The sequence below is a fragment of the Euleptes europaea genome, chromosome 7, assembly GCF_029931775.1.
Source record: "Euleptes europaea isolate rEulEur1 chromosome 7, rEulEur1.hap1, whole genome shotgun sequence".
NCBI classification, from domain to species: Eukaryota; Metazoa; Chordata; class Lepidosauria; order Squamata; family Sphaerodactylidae; genus Euleptes; species Euleptes europaea.
Window position 1 is genome coordinate 8,002,780 of NC_079318.1, and position 21,466 is coordinate 8,024,245.

General features: G+C 46.9%; 1 protein-coding gene across 2 annotated transcripts in view; it reads left to right on the forward strand.

Annotated features, from left to right (window-relative positions):
• The window catches only part of GRM1 (glutamate metabotropic receptor 1), a 350,797-nt gene that overhangs the window by 299,398 nt on the left and 29,933 nt on the right, over window positions 1-21,466 (forward strand). For both annotated transcript variants that reach the window (XM_056852641.1, XM_056852642.1), the window contains exons 5-6: window positions 17,283-17,451; window positions 19,038-19,164. In XM_056852641.1, the coding sequence (XP_056708619.1) occupies window positions 17,283-17,451; window positions 19,038-19,164 (296 nt within the window). The remainder of the gene's footprint in view (window positions 1-17,282; window positions 17,452-19,037; window positions 19,165-21,466) is intronic.

The window sequence follows — 21,466 nt, forward strand, 5'->3', positions numbered from 1 at the left end:
GCGTTACGTAGCTTCCCTTCTGACAGGTAAAGCGGCTGACTGGATGGTCCTCCAGTTTGACACCCGCTCTCGTGCTATTCGTTCCCTCAACAACTTCATGACTGCCCTGAGAAGGAGGTTTGAGGACCCCTTCCTGGGGGAAAGAGCCAAAACGGAACTCTTACAATTAAAACAAGGCTCTGCTACAGTTCGAGAATTTGCCGATGAATTTCAACGACTGGCAAGTAAAATTGTAGGTTGGCCCGAGACCACCCTGATCCATCATTTCAGGGAAGCCTTGCATCCTGACATTCTGAACTGGTCTTACATGCGAGGCGATCCCGATACCCTCGAAGACTGGATCCTATTAGCCGAGGAAGTGGAAAGCCGCCGACGCTTCATTTCTCTCGTCCGTCAAAAGCACAAGGAAAAAGGCACCCAAAAGCCTCAACCCAAGGCACCACTGCTCGTCCCACGAAATCCCCCACGTCCGCCCCAGGAACGTGAAGCCCGATTTCAGAGGGGTGCCTGTCTTACTTGCGGAGAAATGGGCCACTTTGCAGCCGTTTGCCCACGCCGCCAGGAAATATTTCGTCCCAGCACGACAACCCGCGCCCGAGGTCGTCCACCATGCAGAGGCACCGCGGCCACCCGCAGCGCAGCTCCGGGAAGACCCACACCCTCTGCACTCCATGCCGGGGACCCAGCCTCCCTGCCTACTACCAACGACCCCGCCGGGTCTCGGATTACAAGTGCCCCATTGGGGGACGATTTTCCCTCTTCGGATGAGGAAAATCCTTGGATTTCTCCAGCCTTAAACCTGGAATCTCCCCTCGACTTTTCAAAAAACGGCTCCGGTCTGTGGTGAATGGAGCGTCTCCACAGACCTCTCAGGATCTTCCTATCAAACCGAATGCTCCTACCAAAATTAAAGACGTGGACTCCACCGTCTACGTGGATGCAGTTTTACAGCAACTTAACGGTGGCCCACAAATCCCCGTCAAAGCACTAATTGACTCCGGTTGCTGTCGCACTCTCATAAGCGAAACCACTTTTGCTGCACTCAGAGCCGACTCTGAGGCTTTACCCGCCCCCGTCCAATTTGCCCAAATGGACGGAAGCCATTTCCAGGGGGGTCCAGTTGATCACCGCACCATAGGGGTGGCAATGGGAATTGGTTCCCACTGGGAACAAATAGACTTCACTATAGCCCCTATCCGATTTGAAGTGGTCTTGGGAATTAACTGGATTAAAGGACATAGTCCCAGTATTGATTGGGAAACAAACACTATCTCCTTCGCTAGTCCCACCTGCGACCAGCATCGGCAAAACTTTGCTCTGCTATATCCGCCCGTTCCAGCATTAACCTCTACTGCCCCAGCACCACCGGCTCTACCCGCTGTGTACCGGGACTTTGAAGATGTCTTCGACCTTAAGGAATGTGATGCCTTACCCCCCCACCGGGCCTCAGACTGTGCGATTGAAGTGGTAAAGGACTGCACATTAACCAAGAGTAAGATTTACCCTATGAGCGCTTCCGAGCGCACTGTCCTCCGGGACTTTTTGGACAAAAACCTCGCCAGAGGGTTCATTCGCCCTTCGAATGCCCCAAACTCGGCCCCCGCGTTTTTCGTCCGGAAAAAAGAGGGCGACCTTCGCCTGTGCATTGACTTCAGAAAGCTCAATGCGGTTACCCAGACCAATGCCTATCCTATCCCATTAATATCCGATATTTTGGGACAATTACAGGAAGGCCGTGTGTTCTCTAAATTAGACTTGGTGGAAGCTTACTACCGAGTCCGTATCCGCGAAGGGGATGAGCACCTCACTGCCTTCTCTAGCTGTTTCGGAATGTATGAATTCCTTGTGATGCCGTTCGGATTAAAAGGGGCCCCGGGGGTCTTCATGCAACTCATCAATGAAATCCTACATGACCTTCTATATCGTGGGGTGGTGGTCTACTTAGATGACATTCTCATTTATTCGAAAACTATGGACGAGCATGTGGCTCTGGTCAGGGAAGTTCTGCAACGCCTGCGCAACCATCAACTTTTCGCAAAACTAGCTAAGTGCGAATTTCACCAAAGCAAACTCACGTTTTTGGGATACATCATCTCCCACCAAGGTCTTCGCATGGACCCCGCCAAAGTCCAAGCCGTCCTCGATTGGACTCCCCCCACCAACCGGAAGCAAGTACAGCAATTTCTGGGATTTGCAAACTTCTATCGAGGATTCATCCCTAACTTCGCCCAGGTGGCTCTACCCATTACGGACCTACTGAAAACTAAGGGAAAAGTAAGCTCGGCTGCCTTGCCCTCCGCGAAAATCCTATGGACTGAGCAATGCCAAGCCGCCTTTCTGGCCCTCAAACGCCTCTTCACTTCGGAGCCGGTGCTACAGCACCCAGACCCAAATCAAATGTTCATTGTGCAAGTCGATGCTTCCGATGTAGCCATGGGAGGGGCTCTCCTCCAGCAAGGACCGGATGGTCTTCTTCACCCTTGCGCTTACTTTTCAAAAAAATTTGCGCACGCTCAATTAAACTGGCCCATCTGGGAGAAAGAGGCCTCCGCAGTTCATCATGCTCTGACTCTATGGCGACAATTCTTGGAAGGGTCTAAAGTCCCCTTTGAGGTTTGGACCGATCACAAAAATCTAGCTGCCCTCACGGGGTCCCATAAGCTATCAGCGAAACAACAACGGTGGGCGGAGTTCTTTGCGCAGTTCCGTTTCACCCTGAAGCACGTCCCTGGGAAACAGAACGTTCTTGCGGATGCCCTCTCCCGTTTACCACAATATCCGGTAAAACTCGAAAAACCCACCAACTCTCTGTTCACCCCTATGCAACGTGGGGCTCTACCTATGCTGGCTGTACAAACTCGATCCCAGCATCAGCACACCTTACCCAACGTACAACTTCCGCCAGCTCAACCGGCTGCCCAGCCGCCACCGCAACAAACCGGAGTTCCCGCCCTTCCTACCCCTCCGACCGCCCAGCCGCCTGCAGTCTGCGCGCCGCCGCACGTAAGCACTAGCCCCATAACTGTTTCTAAGATCTCCATGGCCGACGGGGGGGCCCCCTCCAAAATCCCCATCTCCGAGTCCTTTTTAACTGTCCTTCGGGACCAGTGCCTTTTAGAACGTTCCGCTCATACCCTACCCCCTGGTGTTTTGGAACAAGGAGGATCCTGGTACAAGGACTCGAAATTGTATGTCCCCAAGGCTCTCCGAAAGGACGTTTTACATTTAGCCCATGGAGCCAAAACAGCTGGGCACTTTGGGTTTCTGAAAACCCTTCACTTATTGCGCAGACAGTTCTGGTGGGGGGGAATGCGTTCCGACATTGACTCCTTCATCCGCAGCTGTCCCGTTTGTGCCGCTGCGAAACGATCGCAGGGCAAACCCCCGGGACTGCTACAACCTCTTGAAACGCCCAGCAAACCTTGGGAAGTGATTGCTATGGACTTCATGACTGATCTCCCTCTCAGTGGGGGTAAAACTGTGTTGTGGGTTGTTACTGATTTGTTTTCTAAGCAAATACATTTGATTCCATGCGCAGGGATTCCCTCTGCTCAGAAACTGGCCCGCCTCTTCGTGACGCATATCTTTCGTTTACATTCGTTTCCGCGTAAGATAATTTGTGACCGCGGCAGTGGTTTCGTTTCTAAGTTTTGGAAAGCTTTCCTCAAGTTGGTGGGAGTGGAACAAGGGTTGTCTAGTGCATACCATCCTCAAACTGATGGTCAAACTGAACGTGTCAATGCTGTACTTGAATGTTATTTACGCTGTTAATGTTAACTACCACCAGGATAACTGGGTAGAACTGTTACCTTTAGCAGAATATGCCTACAATAATGCCATGCATCAATCCACAGGTTTTAGCCCATTTTTTGCTGTGTATGGACAAGATTTCAGTCCCATCGCTCCTACAGATGATATAGAGGGGGAGGGGAACCCCGACATTGCCTCCTGGGCACACGCCCTCCGTACCACTTGGCCCTGGCTCGTTAGCAACCTCGACCGAGCCAAACGTAAATACAAAGCACAAGCTGACAAACATCGCTCCCCCGGGGGTGATCTGCAAGTGGGTACTTTGGTTTACCTTTCCACCAAAAATCTCCGTTCCACCCAACCGTGCCATAAGCTCAGTGCTAAATACATTGGCCCTTTCCCCATCACCCGGGTCATAAACCCTGTCACGGTGGAACTGGCTCTCCCCAAATCCTTGAGGCGTGTGCATCCTGTTTTCCACATTAGCCTCCTCAAACCCCATGTTGCTTCTCCACGGTGGCATCCGGACCCACCTCCTGCGCAACCCATCATGGTGGGGGGGGGAGGAACACTTCGAAGTCTCCAAGATCCTTGACTCCCGTGTTCACCATGGCAACCTGCAATACTTGGTCCGTTGGAAACATTTCCCCCCTGCCTATGACGAATGGGTACGCGCACGGGATGTCTCTGCCCCCGACCTCGTCGACGCCTTTCACATTGCTTACCCAGATCGGCCAGCCCCCTTGCGAACTGGGAGGGGGCCTTGAGGGGAGCAAAATGTCAGGCTGCTATCTCGGTTTCGTTATTGCCTCTGTCTCTGCGTTGTATTGTCTGCCCCCCAAGGTCGCATACCTAGGCCTGGGAACCCAGCTCCTGGGAAACTGTATTCAGCCTGTACGTGTAATCACCCGCCTTTCCTGCCTTATAATATCTCCCAGCTAGTGAGCCTCTCATAGCTGTCATTTTATTCGTTTGCACTGTATGCCTAATTGACCAGTAAAAGCCATCTGTTTGGACTCTATATGACTTTGTGGTGATTTCTGGTTCTGTGGGCCAAGGGCTGACACAGCAGCACCTTCTAGGAAGTGTCTCCAGATCGTTAAGGCGTGTTTCACTGCTGCCGCCTCCTTTTCCCAAATGGGCCAGTTGAGCTGAGACTGGGAAAATTTCTTTGAGAAATAGGCCCATGGGTATAACTGGCCATCTACCCCCTCTTGTATGAGGGCCCCTCCCATGGCTACTTCAGAAGCATCCACCTGAATGATGAAAGGGCGGTCACAATCTGGATGCTTAAGTATCGGTTCAGTGGTGAACAAACGTTTTAAAGTCTCAAAGGCTACCATTCTATTTTAGCGGAGGGCTGAGTAGTGGCAACTCCTTTACCCTTGGTTTTGAGTAAATTAGTGATCGGAAGCGCAACTTGTGCGAAGTCTCTGATGAAATGGCAGTAGAAATTAGCGAACCCAAGAAATCTCTGTACTTGTTTGCGAGTAGTTGGCGGCTCTCAGTCAACTACTGCTTGTACTTTGTCCGGGTCCATGGCTATTCTTTGATGTGAAATTCTATAGCCTAGAAAGGTTAGCTCCCTTTTATGGAATTCACACTTGGAAACCTTAGCATAGAGGTGGTTCTTTCTGAGCCATTGCAGAACGTCTTTGACCAGGGTGATGTGCTCATCCAAATTCTTGGAGTAGACAAGTATGTTGTCTAAATAAACTAACACCCCTCTAAACAACAAATCATGGAGGATCTCATTAATCATTTGCATGAAGTCCCCCGGGGCCCCTTTTAATCCAAAAGGCATTACAAGGTACTCGAACATCCCAAAGCAACTGGAAAAAGCAGTCAATGGTTCATCTCTCTCTCGAATTCGTATGCGATAATACGCTTCAACCAAGCCCAATTTGGTGAAAATGCATCCTTCCTTTAGTTGGCTTAGGAGATCTGGAATGAGGGGAATGGGTTAGTCTGTGTAACGGCGTTAAGTTTGTGAAAGTCTATACACAGTCTTAAGTCACCTGTCTTTACGCACGAAGAAGGCAGGAGCGCAGTGGGGGGCTGTGGAGGGGCGGATGAAGCCCCGTGCCAGATTCTTGTCAATAAATTCTTTCAATACTGCCTTTTCTTTGGGATTCATAGGATAAATCTTACTCTTAGTTAAACGTCCCCCCCTTCCACCTCAATAGCACAGTCCATGGCGCGGTGGGAGGGGGCAGTACATCACACTCGTTGACATCGAAAACATCTGCAAAACCTCAATTTGCGGATCAGCATCTCCTGCCGTCAAGGCAGAGTCTAGGACGGCTACCTCTTTTTGGTGCTGTTCACATTGTGGTTGGACGAACTCAAGTGTTTGGGCTGCCCAGTCGATTATGGGGCTGGGCCCCCGAAGCCAATTTACTCCCAGGACTACTGGAAAACGGATCTGGGCAAATCGGAGGGGCTGCGGTAAAACACTTGCTTTTACGTTTAAGGTTTTAAAAGTGTCCTCACTGATTAGGGTACGAGCACATCCAGAATCTACTAGAGCCTTAACCGCTACTTGTGGACCCCCCTTATAATTTTGCAATATTACATCAAGAAGCATAGTGTCTTCCACTTCTCTCACCATTAGCGGAGCTGTGGGGGTGCAGTCACCTTGGTCCGCAGTGGCGCTCCGTTCACTGCAGACCCTGCTCATTTTTTGTCTGCTCCTGGACGGGAACGAGGTTCAGGGCTGCTAAGGATCCCCAGGTCCCGTCTTCTTCTTCCTCCGATGTATCTGCGTCGGCGGGACTAGAGGTGATTGTAATCCGCGGCCCAGATGGGCCTTCATTTGTAATTTGAGCCCCTGACGGGGTAGGAAGGGGCGCTGGGAACCCTTTACCAGCAACCTCATCATTCATGTGGAGGGGGACGGGTGGTTTGCACCCGCTTGGCGTAGTGCTTTTGCGACGGCTCTCCCCACCACTCCGGGGATGTCCTTCCGCTTGCGGGTCTGGGTTGGGACGAGTGGAACGTGCAGGGCAAGTGGCAGTGAAATGGCCCATCTTACCACAAATGAGACATGCTCCCTTTTGGAAACATTTGACTCAGTCCGAAACAGGAGCGATTGGTCTCCGTGGAGGTGGGGCAGCATGGTCTTGCCGTGGATCTGTTTCCCTCGCTCTGCGCCTGGAGAGAGCGAGGGATTGCCATTGGCTTTCCACCTCTTCCGCAAGCAGGACCCATTCCTCAAGGTTAGGCGGATCTCGTTGCATGTAAGCCCAGTATAGAACTTCAGGGTGCAATTCTTTACAAAAGTATTGCACTCAAGTAGCTTCACTCCAGTCCGTAATTCTGCTGGCAGGACGTTGAAATTCCCCGGCATATTCTTGGTGCCTTGGCGCAATTGAAGGATGGCTGCCTTAGCCTTGTCACTTAGGAAGGGATCCTCGAAACGCCTTCTTAGGGCCCACATGAAGTCACTCAGGGTTCGTATGGATCTGGCCCGTGAATCAAACTGTTGCATCATCCAATCCACTGCCTCTCCCTGTAATAAGGAGGACACATATCGCACCCGGCTGTCCTCAGTGGGGAACCATTGCCTCTGCTCTCTCATGAAGCTGTCTACCTGATGCAAAAAATAGGTTAGGGCTTCCGCAGAGCCGTTAAAAGTTACTCGTAAGTCTTTTAAGGATGCATGCGGATGGGACGGCGGCAGGTACTGCCAATGTGGAGGGAATCCCCCCAGCCACCCCGGCTGGACTTGCAGAGGCGCTTGCGGCAGCTCTTGGGGCGGCGCTTGGGGCGGCGTTTGTGGTGGGACTTGAGAAGGACCGCCGGGCTGTGTCGGCAGCGGCGGCAATCTCACCGGGGATTGTTGCCTCTGTTTCCATTCGCGGCAGAGAGCATCCATTTGCTCTTGCATTTGGGCCATCTGTTGCTGTAATTCTCGGTTCTGGAAGTGCAAACGAGAAACTTCATCTGCCGGTCTGCCTCCGCGCCGGCTCTGGGAAATGCCGAACTGGGCATTCCAATCTTCAGCTGCTTCCCCACCATACCCCCCCTTAGAGACATCGAAAGGAGCATTCCAGTCTTCAGCATCCTCTCTGTCCGAATCCCCTTCCCCCGGGTATTCACAGATATCTTGGGTCAGGGCATAGTGTACGGTAGCTCGTTGATGACGAGCTAGGTGTCTTGGGAGAGCCATAAAAGACCAATCGGAAGAGAGCGAAAGCGAGAAGTCTTGCTCTCCCAAACCTGGTCCCGATCCCAGTATCCTTGGATCATGCTCCGAGGGCTGTGGTTTGGCGGTTTTGGATGCCTGGGCCGCGACCAACTCCGCTGTCCGGGTCTCGGCTTTGGCCACAGCCACTCTCAATTCTGCCACCTGCACCAACAGGGGAGTTAGAAACAGTCTCACCTCTTCCAGGTTGGTAAGCAGCGGCATTATTTGTCACGCCAAGTCTGTCACAGCGGACCCAAAATCTGACGACAACAGTTCTTTGATTTGGGCTTCCGAAGCCGACGGTGGTAGTTCCGTGATACGTAACACAATTTTAGAGGCAGCGTTACTCGCCTTGAACTGAAAACGGTTGCCTCCGGAGCTCTCAGCCATAGCGGCCTGTAAAAAAGGACTGTCCAATAAATCCTCAAGAGCCGCGGTGTGCGCGACCCACTGCGTTAGTAAGGAAGTCCCTTCTTGGGTGAGCAGCGTCTGCTCTTCCGGCGCACCCCCAGTGGTACCGGTACTCAAGTGACGGAATTGGTTTAAAAGGTAGGACCTGGTGGCCTTCCTCCTTTCCTCATGCCAGAGCCGGTCGATCTCCCTCTGGGCACTCTGGAGTCGATCCTTAGTCTCATCCTGCAGGAGCTGCCAGAGGATTTCTCGAGCAGTAGAGGCTTTCAGTTGACTCCCCCGGTAACCCTCTCCCGACGAGGAATCAGCAGACCCAGGTGCAGATGCCATGCACTTTAGGAATGAGGCAAGAACCCCATTCCTTGAAAAATAAAAAATAAACTAAAATAAAAGAGAAAGTGGAAAGGCCTTGAGTCCTATTGTAAGGTCTGAGTCCACCTGTCAAATCCCAAACAACAGACCATCCAGACAGAGTCATCTAAAAAGCAGTTTATTTGGGAAGCATAAGGTGTGTAGCAGCAACTTACAAGAAAAGGTACAGGGACTCAAGTGGGGGAAAGCGGGCAGGTTGAAGCATATACATCAGAAAGGCACCGTTGGATACCAGGCTGAGCCTGGTTCCCATGATAGATTACAGTTATCATTCCAAGGCGCAGGCCGTCATAACAAACCTCTGAGCTACTCAACCTTGACTCCAGCTGCGCTCTCAGCCTGGAGCTCACACAAGCAGATAGGCCATGTAGCTGCCCACGAAGAACTACGCTGCCTGCAATTTCCAGACAAAATCACCGTTTCTAGCAGGAGCTTTCTTCTCATTCTGAATTTTGATCCTCTGCCTGCCTCCCACAATAATCTTTTCTTCTACCTTTCGCTTTCTCAGCAGTCAGTTTGTCTGCCTGGAGCAGTTTCACTGGTTCTCCCTCCTCCTTCCCTCAGTTTGCTCCTTCAGTCCTAACTTCTTCCTCCCCCACCTTGAAATTATTCCTGTCAGTCATTTCTTTTGCCAAAGAAAGCACAGTGGCACCGAAAGATGTCTGCAATTTAATGCCAATTTGCCTCTGTGAGAAAGGAAGCTGGGGCCAAGGACTGTGGGCAGAGGAAGCAACTGGATTGTCTTCAGCAGCCACAGGTGGTAACTTTGGAGTTGGCTTGTGCAAGGCTATTCTCCTTCCTCTGAGCTGGCAAGTAGCAGATTTTCTACCCCGATTGCTAAGTGGTCATGAGATGCTTGCAAAGCTGCCTTTCATTCATAATTAACTGCAAAGCTGTGATTAATTTATGTCAAGGATTCTGTGGCTGTATCACATGAAACTTCCTTAAATCAAGGCCAATGCTGTTTGGGCCTCTGCATGTTTGACAAAGATAGGTGGCTTTTCTGGTAGACCAAGGACCGGCTTCCAGCTCCCCTACAAGAAAGAGGGCAGAAGGTAAAGGGCTCTTGGGGAAAAAATGATCATGCATATTGCAGGTTTATGACTTTAAATGCTGTTCTGCTCCATTCACATGTAAAGCAGGGAACAGGATGCAATTTAAAGGGGCAAAAGGGTGGGTGGGGGTTATTGAAACCTTTCCTTCTCGTGGCTTCCTTCTCATAAAACCTTGCCACCCCCTCTCCGCTAAAAAAAGAACCCTTCTAGCAACCATGCTGTGATACTGGAAGTGAGCCTGATGAGGATAAAAGTGGCTAGAAGGATGAATGAGAGGGGAAAGAGGACAAGCAAGAGAAGGGTCCACCACTCCTGTCCATGAGCCTTTTAAGAACCTGCGAATATGAGAAGAGCCCGACTAAATGAGACTAGTGGTCCAACCAGCATACTAGATGCTAGATACTAGTTTCACACAGTGGCCAACTAGTTACCCTGGAGGGCCAACAAACATGGCACCAAGGCCAAGGCTTTCCCCTAATGTTGCCTCCTAGCACTGTGTTTCAAAGGTTTACTGCCTTTGAAAGTGGAGTCTCTTTAGTGACCATAGAGTTGCCAACTCTTGGTTGGGAAATTCTTGGAGATTTGGAGAGTGGAGTCTGGGAAGGGCAAGGTTTGGGGAGGGATGGGACCTCTATAATGCCATAGGGTCCACCCTCCAAAGCAGCCATTTTCTCCCGGGGAACGGAACTCTGTTTTCTGGGGACCACTTGTAATTCCAGGAGAACTCCAGATGGTTGACAAACCTACTGTAGTAGCCATTAATGGACCTCCATGAATTTGTCTAACCCTCTTTTGGAGCCATCTTAGTGCTCATGGCCATTACTCCTTTAAGCATTTTAAATTGCATTTCTCCTCCCCCCTCACACACTCACACTTTAAACCTGGTGTGTATGCATTCCCATAAAATGGCAGGTTTATCTTTTGCTCAGGAACTTGGTGCTCTGATGCATGGCCAGGCCTGTTATGAAGCAGGCCAAAGGCTGTCCTTTGGGGAGTAAATTGATAAAGGGAAACAAGTTTCCCTTTTGAGTATCTAAAAGTGGTTAACAGACCATTCCCCAACCTCCTATTATGATAAGATTGAGACTTTCTAATTCTTCCCTTTATTTAGTGAAAAGCTTTAAATAAACAATTAGTCACAGCAGTTTCTGTATCCCTGAGGGATCTTTAACAGCTGATGGAGTGAATGCTTCAGCTATGCTTTCATCTTGGAATGGTGTGGTCAGAAGGTGCAATGGTTGCTACATTTCTCTCAGAATAGGAAAAGAGAAAAGAAAAGGCTAAGACAGCGCCCATGCATGACTCACACAGCCAATTCCATTACATTGATAGAGAGTGGGACTGGGGCTGGGTCACTTAGCCTTCCTTCTTCTGATGGTGATCTGATCAAAATATGCACAGAAACAGGGAGAGAAATGTTACCAGTGATGAAGTGAGCACTGATTAGCTAATGAATGTACTCTTTGCACAGCAATACTCCCTGCACAGCAAAGCCACCTTCTCCGCACCTGTATTTATGTCACCTTCCTTCAGTTTGCTTTTTGCATAATTTCCTGATTACTTTACAATATATTAAATGTTTTAGATTGTTTTCTCTGCCCCACAAGACATTGTAGTTGCACAATGTGAAATTATGGTACATCTTGTGCCTCCTTCCTGTGTGCCCTCGAATTGGGCCTGCAAGCAAATTTGGAGGCAGTGTAGACTGAACAATAAATTTTAACTATTGCATTATTTTCTTTCACGCTAGTTAATCTGACCCAAATACAGAATCCTCACCACCACCACTAATGCAGACCAGAATACCCATTTTGCCTGTACATTGAAAAAATAGATCACAATTGGTTCTCGTAGGTTATCCAGGCTGTGTAACCGTGGTCTTGGTATTTTCTTTCCTGACGTTTCGCCAGCAGCTATGGCCGGCATCTTCAGAGGAGTAACACTGAAGGACAGTGTCTCTTCACTGTCCTTCAGTGTTACTCCTCTGAAGATGCCGACCACAGCTGCTGGCAAAACGTCAGGAAAGAAAATACCAAGACCACGGTTACACAGCCCGGATAACCTACGAGAACCAATGAACTCTGACCGTGAAAGCCTTCGACAATATTTAGATCACAATTCCTTGTTAGTGTTATGTAGGACTGTCGATTTGGTTCCATCCGAACTGAAAAACAGCCAAATTTACCCCGATTCGGCAGTTTCTAGTTCGGATACAACCGAAGTAAAAAAAGTAGGGAAAATGATGAGCCGAACTCAGTGAGTTTGGGAAATGCTGAATAAATTCATACAAATTCGGCGACCCTGAATCTGCATTCTCCTGTGGCCAATAGGTGGCCAAGCTGGGTCTTTTTCTGGCCAATCAGTCGCGGATGAGTGCATGAGCCCGGCCTGCTGCATGGCCCGGGGAGAGAAAGAGTGTGTGTGTGTGTGTGTGTGAGAGAGAGAGAGATCCCTGTGTGTGTGTGGGGGGGGTGCATGTGCATGGTCCTGGTTTGCTGCGCGACCCGGGGGGGGGGAGAGGCCATTTATGCATGGGAGGTTTTGCTTTGGATTTGCCTCTCTCTAGATGCACATTTTCCAAATTCTCAAAACTCAACAATAAGCCCCCATGCAGAGTTTTGAGAATCTGGATGGGGAAAATGTGCATCTAGAGAGCTGCAAATCCAAGGCAAAACCTCCCATGCATAAATGGCCAGAGAGTCTGTGTGTGAGAGTCTATATTCCTTCCATTGCTGCTGCTCCCGTGCTGATCGTGAGAGATCCTGAGCTGAGCTGACCTGCTGCTGCTTGCTGGAATCAGTATGGATTACTCCTCCTGACCCCTGCTTCTGCTGGAAGAGAAGACACCCACAGTTTGACCCATTTTGGGGTTTTCTCTATAACGTTTTTCCTATGTGTGTGGGGGACGCAGATTCTGTGTGTGTGTGTGTGTGTGTGTGAGGGGGGAAGCCAAAGGGGGGGTGGGTTTACCTGTTCTGCTGGGGGGTGGGCTTGATTGCCTCTGTGTGCTTTCTGCTGTTTTCACCGGTTGCCAACTTCATGTGGAGTTAACTGTGGGTCAGTGAGTCTCTCTCTGGCTGGCTCCTACTGTTTCCAATGGGCTGTGTAGCCGCTCCTGTTGTTTCTAATGGGCTAGCCTGTCATTCATTTTAGTACATCCCATGTCAGTGAGTCTCTCTGGCTGGCCCGTTCTTCTCCTTTGTTTGGAGTTTGCGTCTTCTGGTTGCAAGGGAGGGCTGTTCTGCTGTGGGGGGCTTGATCTCCTCTTTGCGAGTGTGATTTGGGGGGGTTACCTGTCCTGGGGGGGGGGCTGATCTTCTCTTTGAGAGTGTGATTGTTGCTGTGGAAGATTTGGATCCAGCAGCATGAAATCTATCAATCCTGAAGATACGCAATTTGTGCAGGTCGCACTTACGCTAGTGTAAGCACTTGTTCCTGATGCACTCTCACAAGCAACACTCGCAGACAGGTAGTCCAAAGAAGAGTTGACTTTAATGGAGGTCATACAGGTATACAGAGCTTGAAACGATTAAAAAGGCAGGAATGGGGCAAAAGGGACATACAGCAGACTATATGGAGTAACAGGTCATATCAAGATAGCACAGGTTGGCATGGAAACCCCTCAGTCCAACGGGCCAGACTCCCACGAGCTTCAAAGCCAGAGAGGAATGCAGTTGTTAGGAAAACAATCCTTGAGCAAAGCAGAGTATCTGTGAGAAACCAAAACTATCCCTAAAAGCAGAGAGCAGGCCTGACAGCTAGTAGCCTTATAAGATGCACTTTGGCTGTGTTGGAATGAAAAGACACGTTACCCATGCTAGTTACGCTGTTTACTTACGCTTTGAGTGGGATGCACTTTCGGCGTAGTTACAACGGCTCTTAGAAGCCATGGACTGGCTTCTACTGCATGTGTGTGTGTGTGGGGGGGAAGCCAAAGGGGGGGAGTGACCTGTCCTGGTGGGGGGACGGCTTGATCTTCTCTTTGTGAGATTGTTGCTGTTTTCACTGGTTGCCACCTTCGCCTGGAGATCAGTGTGGGTCGGTGAGACTCTCTCTGGCTGCTCCTGAAACAATGGGAGGTTTTGCCTTGGATTTGCTGCTCTCTAGATGCACATTTTCCCCCATCCAAATTTCCAAATCTCAACAATAAGCCCCACTGCAGAGTTTTGAGAATTTAGATTGGGGAAATGTGCATCTAGAGAGCAGCAAATCCAAGGCAAAACCTCCCAATGCATAAATAGCCAATGAGAAACAATGCGAGGTTTTGCCTTGGATTTGCCGCTCTCTAGATGCACATTAAGGATTGCCGGCTCCTATTCATTCCAATGGGCGGATGGGGGGACCCCTTCCAGACCCCATAACTCGGGACCCCCAGGCCCAGTCTGCACCAAACTTGGGGGTTCTTGCAAGTAGGGTCCCTCCAAGCTACCCTGAAAGTTTGGGACCTCTACCTCCAAAAATGCCCCCCGGAGCTGCGGAAAGCCACGAATGTGCTTTAAATGGCATTATTTGGCCGAATTTATTCGGGAACGCTGAATTTCAAGCCAAATTCCATGAATCCAAATAGGGGGAGTTCGGACTTCGGCATTTCCTGAATAAAAACGGGCCAAATTTTGCCGAATCTGAATTTTACTTAATTTTTTTTCAACAGCCCTAGTGTCATGAGTCGCCGCCCCCCCCCAGCACACACACATTGAACAATTTCAAGCCTCAAGGGGCAAGTCCAAGGGTACTCCAAAAGCCAAGTCCAAGAGTTCAAGCCGAGGTCCAGACAGAGCAAACAGTTCACAGCAAGTTCAGGAGTAGATAGAGGTGTTGCTTCCACATAGCTATGTTCTTTCCAGCTGCTTATCAACAACACGCCACGCAGGCAGCCTGTAATGCCATGCACCTGCCAGCCAGGTGTCTGATTCTGTAAGGTCCTATGTGTTCACCTCCTGCTCCGTTCCTGAGGCTCTGGTGACAAGGGGGGTGAGCAGACAGGCAGCTGGCTTTCTGCAGATGGCTCAGAGCTGGAGGGCTGAGGAGTTGCTGCACTGGTTCCTGGCTGTGGGTTTGGGTCTTGCCCCGCAGGGGCTGCTTCTCCCTGTACCACCTCAGCTGCTGGCTGTGGATAGAAGCCAGGGCTGCTGGCTGACTCTTCATCAGAGGAGTCATCGGTGTCCCCTGGACCCGGCTGGGCCATGATAGTTAGGATCTATAAATAAATAATAATGCTGCCTTGGAAATTACTGGTTGAGAATGCAGAACATAAAAGTTTTAAATAAGTAATTAAGTCCAAAAGTACTGAAGCAGATCAGTGCCTTTCAGTGATTATGCTCTTAGAATTGACCCCTTCCTAAGAAGTGGTATGTTATCTTATTCAGTTCATCACCTAATAAGCAGGACACAACTTATTTAGCTTATGCAAGTAAGCTCTTTTTATTGTATAGCTTCAAACACAATATGTATGTATGTGTGTGTATATAAAGTCTTTCACCAATCTTCACCGGCTGTTCAGCAATGCCAATAAAGGTATTGTATTGTATAAAGTCTTTAACATGTAGAATATGTATGTATGTAGATATATACAAAGTCTTCAAAATGTTACAAAAGTCTAGACATTAAAAGTCTTAAACATGTTTCATGTTACAAGCAATCTCTGTATTAAATCTCTATATTAAAGTTTGAAACCTTAAAATGAAACAGTAAATATTTCATTTAGAAAATAAAACAGTTACAGAAATCTGATTTAGTTAAAAGTATCTTAATTCCCAACATCTAGAATAGCATATAAGTAAGTAAACATACTTTACCAAGTCATGTCTTCCTTGCCTTTCCACACCTATATTTATATGCTTTCTTTATTAATTAAATAACATGAGTTGGCTGCTAAGATGGCCTTAACTAAGTCCACTTTAGTGCTGCTCCATTGGAGCACTCCTTATATAAAGGTAAAGGTAGTCCCCTGTGCAAGCACCAGGTCATTCCTGACCCATGGGGTGACTTCACATCCCTACGTTTACTAGGCAGACTATGTTTATGGAGTAGATTGCCATTGCCTTCCCCAGTCATCTACACTTTACCCCCAGCAAGCTGGGTACTCCTTATGTATTCCCATATAAAGACTTTCAGCCAAGGCTGTCCGTGGCACCCTCAACACCATCCACTACTTGTATTGACAACTACTATTGTCTTTAACATATATTGACAGTTTAATATTTATATGAAATAATTATAAATTGTACTATCAGTATCATATAATTGTAAGGATTATAATCTCGGGATCATTCATCTTTATAAAAATTACATAAGACCTCTGTAAGCATGTATTACAATGTTTCTTCCCTTAGCATGTCACAAGCATTTACTTTTCTTTTGCATTGGGACTAATGTGTTTCCAATGATCATTTGGAGATGAGAAATCACTATGAAAAGCACATAGCTATTTAAAACAAACAATAAAAAACTAGAAAAGGACTAGGTTGCATATCTTGCTGTAACACTGTACAGTTATGAACCTTGTCCACATTATGCCTTTGTTATGCTCTGCTCCTCTTCATAATCTTGTTACAATATCATCACAATAGCTAATTCTATTAATAGTTTTGTTAGTATATAACATATTCAATATATATAAAACATTTGACTTTGCTAGTAGCTTAATATATCAAATATGACGGTTAAAATAGTAAAACTTTATTGAATACCTATAGTTTAGAAAGCTAATATCATATTTTCAACTTTATATATTTTCTCAGTTAAACACCTATCTTCTAGTTCCCTTGGTTACATTTTCATAAGCTGTAACTTTAAACAGTCTGCTGAAGAGGCCATTACTGAGCAGGAATTCCTTAACAGACTGATGGAAGATTTGGCATATTTTCAAGGTCTCTACACTGTGTTAGAGAGAGAGAGAGAGAGAGAGAGAGAGAGAGAGAGAGGAGAGCAGCTTTAACAAGGCTTTCTGCTATAGAGAGAGACAGACCTCTTTGAATGGAATTAAGGCATTCCTTGCTCCCCCAGCCTTGCTATAGAGAGAGGTACTTCTTGCCTATCCAGCCTTGCTATAGAGAGAGAGACAAGCCTCTGAATGAATTTCAATGAGGCTTACAAAGGATTTCAATAGGAACTCAATGATTCCAAAATAGGAAAATTCTACAGATCTATACAATTTTATATGATCTATAGGTCAAAGCCTGTGACAGTACCACCACTGAGCAGCTCTCTCCCCAAGCTGTCTACACAGGTGATTGGATGAAGCATGGAATTTGACACTCCCATCATTATCTAGTTTACCTTTATGGCCAAAGACATACCTGTCCAAAACTGATTTGGCAAATGGAAAGAAAGCAATGGTCAGAACAATGACTTTATATTACATAAGCAACACCTGTTCATGATGTTAAATGCTGTCGGGGAGAGGCAGAATTCTCCATTTTGAATCTGTAGTAGGAGTGAAGTGGGAACGCTAATCTTACTGGAAATGTTTAACTTGGCATCTGTGAATCTGATTTGTTCTTCAGATATGACATCATGAACCTGCAGCACATAGAGTCTCAGCATTATGACTATGTTCACATTGGCACCTGGCACGAAGGGGTATTGAATATTGATGATGATCGGATTCAGATGAACAAAAGCGGAATGGTCCAGTCAGTGTGCAGTGATCCCTGTTTGAAAGGTCAGATTAAGGTATGTTGCCAGATCTTGCTTTATAGAAAGAAGATATATTAAGGAAATATGAGATGATAGATAGTGGAATGGTTAGAGGGTTGGAAATAAACTGGGGAGACTTTGGTTCAAATCCCCATAGAGCCATGAAAATCACTGGGTGACTTTGGGCCAGTAACTCCATTTCAAGCTAGCCAACTTCAAAGGGAGTAATAAGGAGAAAATGGAGGAGAAAATCCTGATCTCCTTGGAAGATGAGAACAACACAAATAAATGGGGCACTGAGAATTCTGTGCTAGAAAAAAACTAAATTTGGCATAAAAGAAAAAAACCCAGATTCTATATATAAAATATAGAAGAAGAGTTGGTTTTTATATACCGACTTTATCTACCACTTAACGGAGACTCAAACTGGCTTACAATCATGTCTTCCTCCCTTTTTTTGTTTCTGCATGCATGTTCCACCAAAGGTATGATGGTGTGCTGTGATTGGCTGCTGTCTCGTAGCCAAGCAGACACTTCCCACCCCTGAGAAGCAATTAGGGAGCCACCTTCCTCTCTGCTGTTAACTATGCACTCTTTATGGATGATAAATGAGCTTAAAGGAGAATAACTCTTGCTGTGGAATCATTTGGTGCGAGAACAAGGGTCTGCTCCACACTCAGTGAATGTTTGGCAGGATGAGCCACCAGATACCACCCCGCCCACCCCCAGCAACATGTTCTGGATTTATGAAGCCAGCATGCGTTCATTGTGCTTTAGGCACTGGTAGTGTTGCCAGCCTCCAGGTGGTGGCTGGAGATCTCACACTATTACAACTGATCTCGAGGCAACAGAGATCAGTTCCCCTGGAGAAAATGGCCACTGTGGCATTTGTACTCTATGGCATTGAAGTCCCACCCCTCTCCAAACCCTGCCCTCCTCTGGCTTAAAAAATCTCCAGATATTTTCCATCCCAGTACTAGGGCACTGGAATGTAACGGGGCAGGACTGAAAGGGCAGGCGACCACTTGGCCACTTAGAAGAACATCCCCACTTGAATCTCAGAGATGCCCTCAGCAAATGGCTAGGAGAAAAGTGCCACTCAGAACAGTGCTGCTTAAACCCCAGGACCTCTACACCTAAGCAAGAACCACAAGCCAAGCTGTCTTTCTGCAGAAGAGGCACCCTACAAAAGATCAGGCTGTACTGCCTGTCTCATCCATCACTCCAACGTTCCCTTGGTAGTCTTAAGTGCATTTATTTAAAAAATTACAAAGCATGGAAAATGGCTGCCAGGGGGAAAGATGAGGGGAGGGGAGAGGGACAGAGAAATGAATAGTGTCTTAAACATGTCCACACCTCAGGGGAAGTTATCCTTGAAACAGAAGAAATGGAAACATCATGGTATAAGCGTTTGTTGATAACACGGACATTAAACAACTGCAAAACATCTCCATTACCAAACAGAGGGAAAATAGTGTGAAAATGAGAAAATAAAACTTTTCATCAGATGTTGCCAAAAACGTGGGGTGGAAACTGCCTATGTTTGTGTGGTTCTTTGTATAATAGTACTGTACAGATATGGATTCAGAAAGGATTTTTTTGTTTAACAAAATGTCTTATAGGTTATAAGGAAAGGGGAAGTTAGTTGCTGCTGGATTTGCACGGCTTGCAAGGAGAACGAATTTGTGCAGGACGAGTTCACATGCAAGGCTTGTGAACTGGGATGGTGGCCTAATCCTGGCCTGACAGGTGAGGACAATTATTTTCTGTAATAATTTATCACTAGTCCTGGAATGCAGATTCCCTGTGCACACCAATATTTGTTTAAAATGATTCTATAGTTAGGAGACAATATTGCCAGAATAAATATAAGTAAAGCATCAGAGTGATTCACTCATTACACTTGATTAACCGGTATTGCTTGATAAACCTTTGGGCACTTTTTGGATATTTTTTTTTAGTCTGATCTGAATGTAGATACCAGCACAATATAGATGGCATCAATTGTGTGGGTCTCTCCTGATCAACCATTGCTCTCCCTCTCGATTAGGCACAGCTGGCTCCACCCACATGCTTTTGGGATTCACACATATACTGCAACCACATAGGATCACACCACTGGGAAGTGGCTCCCATGTCAATGTGGGTGAATGTGAAATGCACCTAAGTTTCCAATTCACCTGTGGTTCTAGCAGTTTTGCATTGCACTACAGGCATATCTTTTCTTTACTACAGCAGAAAACAGGAAAATAGTCTATTTGTATTATTTGGTGATATGTCATAAATGGGCACTTAAAACTTGATCCTAGGCATATTTTCTCCAAAGTTCCATTGAACAAAGGAGGTCTAACTGTCATGAGTATACAGGGTGCATACGATTGCAGTTGTGCAGCTCCATTCTATGCATGCTTATGCAGAAGTAAGTTCCACTGAATTAAATGGATTTTACTTCCAAGTAAGTACACATAGATTTGCAGTCTTTTTCACATTGTACCTGTACTTGTTACACATTTATTTACTTATTTATGAGATTTCTATGCCACCTCTTCAGAATCTGGTTCAAGGCATCTTACAATTAAAATAATACAACATGAAGATGTGCTGTCAAGTCGCAACCAACTTATGGTGACCCCAGCTAGGTTTTTTTTTTTAAGGCAAATGATTAAGCATAGGTGATTTGCCATTGCCCTCCTCTGCTGAGTCTTCCCTGGTGGACTTCCATCCAATTACTGAACCTGCTTAGCTTCTGAGATCCATTATTTGACTGATTGATACTGTTTTTATTTTAAATTTCTGTTACTTCCGATTAAATCTGTTCTTTTTTTGGTCAAATGACCGTACAATAAATGATTGATAGCTTCTGAGATCTGACAAAATTGGGCTATACCATGCCATCTTCCCTCTCATAAATATAAAATCAAGTCATTAAAACAAGCCCAGGCAGATAAACAGCATGAAACTATCCATAAAACAGATGTCAGACCAGAAGCAGGCCATTAAAAAGCTGGAATGAGAAAACCCTTAATTAAAAGCCTGGGTGGAACATAGATGGAAATGCTGTGTGCTAGGTACAGAGCAGGATGACAGACAGAACACGTACTCTCACATCTATCTTTGGTAGGCTAAGGAGAAAACTGGCAAACCACTAGGGTAGTGTGGCCCTTAACTTCCCAGGAGAGTTCCCTGCAGGTTGCTGCCTTTGAGGGCCACTGGCAGCCAACAACAAGCAGACCCAAGTGCCCCCTGGTGTGCTGGTAGTACCACGGGGTCTGTTTGGCTTGGACCTAGGTCACAGTGACTGTGACAGTGTGGGTGTTGGCTGGCATGGCTCCAGTTCTGTTATATCTTCTCAGCATGACCCTGCAAACCACCCCATTTTTGGAGCCATTTTTGGAGCCAAGTGTATACATTTCAAAGGGATAGCCAAAACTGAGGAGTGTATCATTAACAGAGCGTCTGTCTTAACTGCATGACAGAAAAGTACAAAATCCAACCGAAGCCCATTGATTTCAATGGGAGAGATGGAAACATGTGTCTAACGTTGCTAATTAAATCAATGGAACTTAAAAGTGCTAAATGTTTTGGCTTGCATCTCAACTCTGCCCTTACAGGTCCTTCTGAGTAACATATTGCTTATAGGAAAGTCACCTAATGTGCAAAGAAAAGTAATTTTAACACATTTAAATGAATAAATAAATAAGAGACAATAAACAAGTGACAGCCCTAGATAGGTCTGTGTGTTCAGATGTGAACTGACCAGAAGTGAAGCACAGTCTAAGTATTAACATGACATATTAAACAAAAGCAAAAATTACATAGTAGGAGCCTACTTATAGCACCAGACAGTACAAACTACGGTTGTGCATATTGATAAACCTGAACCAAAAATAAACCCAAAATTAGCCATTTCAGTAATATTCAGGTTTTAGTTTTACAGGATACTAAAACCTGGGAATAAAGCCCAAGCCAAATAGCCAATCAATTAATCAGTCGAATAGGTATTCGGCTTTTTTTGGCTTTGGCTTTCCCCAGGCTTTTCCCTTTGGGAGGT